This window comes from Procambarus clarkii, chromosome 87, assembly GCF_040958095.1.
Source record: "Procambarus clarkii isolate CNS0578487 chromosome 87, FALCON_Pclarkii_2.0, whole genome shotgun sequence".
Lineage (NCBI taxonomy): Eukaryota > Metazoa > Arthropoda > Malacostraca > Decapoda > Cambaridae > Procambarus > Procambarus clarkii.
Genome location: NC_091236.1, coordinates 17,944,920 through 17,951,064, shown reverse-complemented (window position 1 = coordinate 17,951,064; position 6,145 = coordinate 17,944,920). Strand labels below are relative to the sequence as shown.

Sequence of the window (6,145 nt, the reverse complement as noted above, 5' to 3'; positions counted from 1 at the left end):
GGATAGGAAAGTGGTCACTGCCATGGAGGTCATCAAGGACCCACCACCCGAAATCTAAGGAAAGGTATGACGAGCACAAAGATCGAGACAAGAAAGGGAGCGAGTCTGAGTTCAAATGAGTGGGCTCACCAGAATTAAGAAGGGACAGAGAAGAAGAGAGGATGAAAGGTTCAAGGAGGCGACCCCGGGTGTTTGTCAGCACATCATCCCAGAGGGCATGACGGCAATTGAATTCACCCAGCAGGAGCACAGGCTCCGGCAAGGAGTCTAGGTTTTGTTTAAGATCGGAAAGAGAAAGTGGGGGGAGAGAAATGTGAGAAACCGTGTACCATCTACGCAAAAAGACATGGACGGCAGAACAGTGGAGAAAAAAGTAAAGGGACAAAGGGAACATCTGAGCGATTCAAGAGAGCAGAAAATTATGGACTCCAGCGACATGGGGGTGGGGGAGAAAAGATTAGCCACGGAAGCGACCAGGACGAGCAAGCATCGGCTCCTGGAGAGAGACAAAGGGGCGAAAACTGAAATGAGAAGTTGGAGGCAAAGGAAATTTGCGTAAAATCCACGGATGTTCCATTGAAGAAAAGACATCAGCAAAGAGAGAGGAGAGCAACAGAGCAAAGAAAAAGGTGAAGGAACACAGCACGCCAAAAAAAAGCACAGTCAGGATCAGGGTCAGCGAAGTCAGGGGGCACGGGTAAACCGAGTAAAGGAGGTAAAGAAGCAGGACAGACCAGAGGTGGACGAGCAGGGTCTGGAGGAAGGGGAGGAGGGGGCAGAAAGAGGGGAGCGCACCTCAGCAAGGGCAGTAACCGAGATGGAACCGGGAGGTAAAGAAACCCCTACAGTAGGAACAGGGGCTCCATCACCGAAGCAGAAGGGGAAGGAACGATAGAATCAGAGATAGGGGGTAAAGAAGAAAGCAAAGCCTTCTTACCGACAGGGGAGGAGAAAGGAGAGAAGCCAGGTTTCCGCTTCCGACTCCAAGATACGGGCGTCCCAGCAGCAATGTACTGGGCAACAGACTCCAGCGTCTCGATAGCACAAGAGCGAGAGCGAACAACAACCATCAGGAGAGCGATGGACGTCGGCCGCAAGTCAGGCGGCGTGGAGAGCCAAGAGACGGACGAGAATGACGGGAAGGAGGACTAGAGGGAGAGGCAAAAGAAGACATGACAGACTGGGTAGAAAGAAGGGGAGCCCTTGACAGAACCAGGAGGGGGTCCCTTCGGAACAGAACGGAGGGAAACAGGGGCGGTGATGGTGGGCGTGTCCGGGTCCAAGGCTCTGAAAAGGTTGCGAGACTGATGAAGGCGGGAAGGACGAGGAGACGAAGAGTGCACCACGCGAGCATAGGAGACACCAGCGAAAGAGGGGAGACGATGAACTTGGTGCAGAGTCTCGGGAAAAGACAAACGGTCCCGATGCTTCAAGTTGAGGACAGCCGCCTCAAGTTTGTAACGAATACACACATGGGAGAAGGTACGGTGGGCCTCACTGCAGTTTAGGCAGCAGGCCTGGGGAGAAGTGCACTCCAACTTAGAGTGACCCTCACTTCCACACAGGGAACAGAGAGAGACAGGACTAGAGCATTTGAGGGCACCATGCCCAAACCTCCAGCACTTACTGCAGAGCCGAGGAGATGGAATATATTCCTGAACGGAGCATCTGGCACCAGCAAGAATGATGGTAGGACCCTTCTGCCCCGTCAAAGGTAACCTTCGCAACCTGAAAGGGTAGACTGCGATGACCACGAGGGGGACGAGTAAATTTATCCACCTGGAGGACAGAATGACCCTGGGCCTCGAGGATATGCTTGATATCCTCGCGGCAGTCCTCGAGATCCCTAACACCAGTCGCAATATGGTGCGGGAGGAGAACAGTGCCAACCCTGGCATTTAACCGAGCGTTCTTCGAGACCCGAACAGGGGTCTCGCCAAGGCAGGATAAGGCGGCCAAGCGAGTGGCCGCATCCTGAGAAGGAGCAGCAACGACACGGGTACCAAGACGGGTGGGGTTAAAGGTGATAGAGGCATCCACGGAATCGACAAGATGCCTACGAAGGGAAAAATCGCTAGGAGTTTAATCCGAAGGTAGGAGGTCAAAGTACTTAGTCCATGTAGCAGGACCAAACAAAGCATGGAACGAAGTAGGATGGGAAGGGAGCATACGAGAGCGGCCGTGGCGGGGACGGCGATGAGAACCCATAGAGAGAGAGAGAGAGAGACGGGTCGAAAGGTGCAGTAGTCGCAAGAAGAGATGGAGCCGTGCAAGGGAACGAGACAGTCACCACAGCAGGATTGAGGCTCTACCCAACCACAGAGGAGGGAGGGGAGCAGGGAGGAAGAGTCCGGTCTGGGCCTAAACCGGGTCCTGTAGCGGAGGCTACAGATTCCAGTCTTCCAGGACGGTCCGACTCAGGGGCCTGGTCGCCCATCATGAGCCTGGGTAAGAGAAGTCAAGTCGTAATCCATACAGCAAACTAATATATAAGGGATGGGACCGGGAAACAAGGGATACCACCTACTAGGGCAGCCGAGCGCGGGCCAGTGCAGGAAGGGTGTGTTGTCCCCAGCGGTGCTCCCCCTTTTCAACAGTGGAGTCCTACTTCGTTCATTCTCCCACACTGGTGCCAAGACCCCAGTCCCCCTATCGCCCCAGCCTGGACACCCAACCATCCACTCAGGGCGGCCTCTCACAGGCGACCCCTCCAGCGGGTGGTCCGATGGCTCACAAGGCCCCTACATGGTGCCCTTCAGCACGTATACCACCCAAAGAGGGGGCAGGAGAGGGGGCACAGGCAACCCACACCGGTCCCAGGGAGGTGTACGCGAGCCCCTCACCACGGCAAGGAGGCACCACGGAGGTGATAACAATAGGTATTCTCCAATATCACATACTACACACCTAGTTTTGCATACGTAACTATTTCACTCTTATCCATATCTATTGTAGTATCTGCCTGGGGATCAACCACCCTTAATTACTCAATGACAATCAGGACAAATTTGTCTCAAACACTACTCTGCTCTTGTATGCAAATCTTTAAACATGTTAAATATCAAGCCTCTGCATACTCATCTGTAATGACAATCTAATGATGTTTTGAAAACAGATCTGCAGTGCCAATCCTAACTTTATGTTCTTTGTAGAAGGCTTTAATATGTATGGACAATACTAGTAAAATCAAATTTTTCTAGTGAAAAATCAAAAGCAGAAATACTATGCAAATTACAGCATCTCTTACAGATTGCACTTTGAATTTCACAAGTAGACAATAGGACGGCAAACCTTCAATCTCTTTTTAAACGGAACTTCGAAATGGGTCACAATAACTCATAGGAGTAAGTGCCAGCTAGTGTCCTATGTAAAGGTGTAAATATAAAAATTAGCTACACAAACTTTGTAAAACTACACTATAAAAAAGAAGGCAAGAAGGTTTTGTAGTCATGGCTGAACACATTTTAATGAATAAAAATCATTTAGTGTCTACTCGAAACTGCGTTAGCTTAGCAAGACAGTACACCGATATTATTACCCTCAATCCTATACACCTTTCATTCAAAAGATAATCCAGTTGTCAAACCTGCAAGATATAGGGCAAGTTGGATAACTAGACCGTTACAAAAGGCATACTAGTTGCGACATTAAATTAATACTCTAGGGGTGAAATATTTTAACATGCTTACAGCGCCATTGGAAGCAAGAGAAACGAACATTGAAAGCATACAAGATGTTTACTACTAGAACATGACCAAAACTAAAATTAGTGTAACCGCTTAAAAGTTTTAAATCTTCCCTAAAGCACAGGCAGAAGGTATTAATAATTTTGCACAATAATTTTTTTTACAAGTACCGGTTCCAAACCTGCATAAAAACTATACGCCATAGCAAGATGTGCACAATATTCTAAGCCTAAAGTCCTTAGCCAAAACTTTACAAGTTATGCTAATAATAATAATAAATAAAAACCACTACACTTTTCAAACCAATCTCTTACCAGGTTGAGAGCAGCCGCAACGAACAACCTGGCTGATCAATCCAACTAAAGGCCTGATCAAAGGGCTGTAGGGGAACACCAATGCTTTGAATTTTCAAACCAAGATAGTTAAACCTTGGTAAAGAATTGGGGGGGGGGGGGACAGAGGGTGTTCTAAAGTGGAGTTGCTGGGGAGAGAAGTTAGATGTTAAAGACTTACAGTCTAAAAATGTCTAAATTTGAGCTTAAAATGGTTCCGACACCGTTTTATCCTTATTATAGGTATATGGAAAGTAATAAATTGCATTAATTTCTTTAATATTTTAACAAGTCACCTCCAGCGCTTAACACCTAGACTACATTGAGGAATTCTTAAAGATAATCTATACTAAAAATTAGGACTATAGGATTGTAGAGTAAATACACAAGGGGTGGAGGAAGCAAGCTTATGATAAAGTACAAACAGCAGGCAGTCAACAAGAAGTAGTCATCAGCATATCTGACGAGGGCAGCAGGCAGGGTAACGTTTGGTCAAGTCTTCTTTGCTCAGGCGGCATCCATTTTGTACCCCTATCACACCGCACCTAAGTACGAGCAAGTATAAATAGCAGTTTACTTTAAAAGTTAGTTTTTAGTCCATATATGCGAGAAACTGGCTTACTTACGATGCAAATTGTACGTATGTTTTACCACCGGAAGATATACACTTTCCTACTTCACAACGTCGAGGAATACTCTTTTCTTCCTTGAAGGAATATCCCACGCCCTTATACGTACACCGATCTGGGTTACCTGAAAATTTGAATCTCATCTCAGAGCGAAGTAATATTTAGGTGTAACCCGTCACATTAACTATACAAATGTAGAGCCCAATTTTAACAGGCGACACCGTGATGACCTCGTTACATTCTTACTTGGATCAAGTTCAGCTTCGGCGAGAGAGACCGCTGCCAGACTACTGCCTACAGGTGTCAGTAGAACAACCAAGAACATCAACTTCGCCGCCATAACTGCAGCAATAACGCTGTATAAGGGAAGCACGACCCTCTATCCAGCACCTTCTGCGACTACTGTCCGCCAGGTTCACCATGCTGGCTTATATAACCTCGCGCCCAGTGGTACACCCTCCTCCCCTTCCCCCTCCCACGCGCTAACACCCTCCAGCCACTACTGTAAGCTAGTTACTTAGGTCTTGGCTTCAACATGAGAGAAAAAATCCACCTATGATAACAGCATTCTATATTGTTATATTTAGTGTGGTGTATAGTGACATATATTCTATACAGTATGATGGTGATATATCTATATAGTGTGCTGTTGTATCTGGTGTATGAGGGGTAACAAGATTATATAACTGGCTAATGATAACGTCACATGTTGGGTTCAGTGGTTTGTCTACTGTACGATAACTAAACTCTCATATATTATGATATAACATAAGATCTGATATGATATAACATAATGATCTCGGAACCAAATCACAGTTTAATTAAATAATAATATTTATGTATTTAGACAAACATACTAATATAAATAGGATACAAGAACTGTGGAGAACTCCTAGGTAAGACAACAATATTGCCTAAAGCCACTAATATGCAGAGCGTTTCGGGCATAATGTGGAAACAAATTGGTAAACATTAGATAAACTCAGTAGAGTAACTCTTAAAACTAAATGAGACAAAACACATTTATAAATTACAAAAAGAAAATAATAAATTTAAAATTTTTACGTTATAATTGGAACTGTAATAAATGCAACAGAGTTAATTCCCATCCAGTGGGCAGCGGTGGATAGGTTACAATCACTTAGTTACTGCCTACAGTTAGCAAACTGGAGATATTTCTGATAGCAGATAATTTTGAATGAAATAATTACACATCTCTTGAATTAAGGCGAATTACCAGATACTTATTGCCGAGCAGTAGTAACATCTAGGAGTCCTCTGATTTTATTGGATGAACCATAGATGTGTGGCTCTTCTTGCATGATAATATGATGATAGATGGAATTACTGGTGTCAATTAGATTTCACGTGGCAGGTTCTTGATGACCTCCATGGAAGTGATCATTTCCCCATCCTTGTTTCCTTTTTCTCTTTTCGCCCTTCCCTCTCTTTTCCTAGGTGGCAGTTTGCTAAGGCAGACTGGACCCTATTTACCCTC

General features: G+C 45.7%; 1 protein-coding gene across 1 annotated transcript; it reads right to left on the bottom strand.

The window, feature by feature from the left end:
• Positions 1 to 4,280: 4,280 nt before the first annotated feature.
• LOC123753019 (uncharacterized) lies at positions 4,281 to 5,061 on the bottom strand. The gene is made up of 3 exons (XM_045735028.2): positions 4,894 to 5,061; positions 4,645 to 4,771; positions 4,281 to 4,563 (listed from the first exon to the last, which is right to left on the bottom strand). The coding sequence occupies exons 1-3, from the start codon at positions 4,985 to 4,987 to the stop codon at positions 4,470 to 4,472; spliced, it is 315 nt and encodes a 104-aa protein (XP_045590984.1). The 5' UTR covers positions 4,988 to 5,061; the 3' UTR covers positions 4,281 to 4,469.
• Positions 5,062 to 6,145: the final 1,084 nt, after the last annotated feature.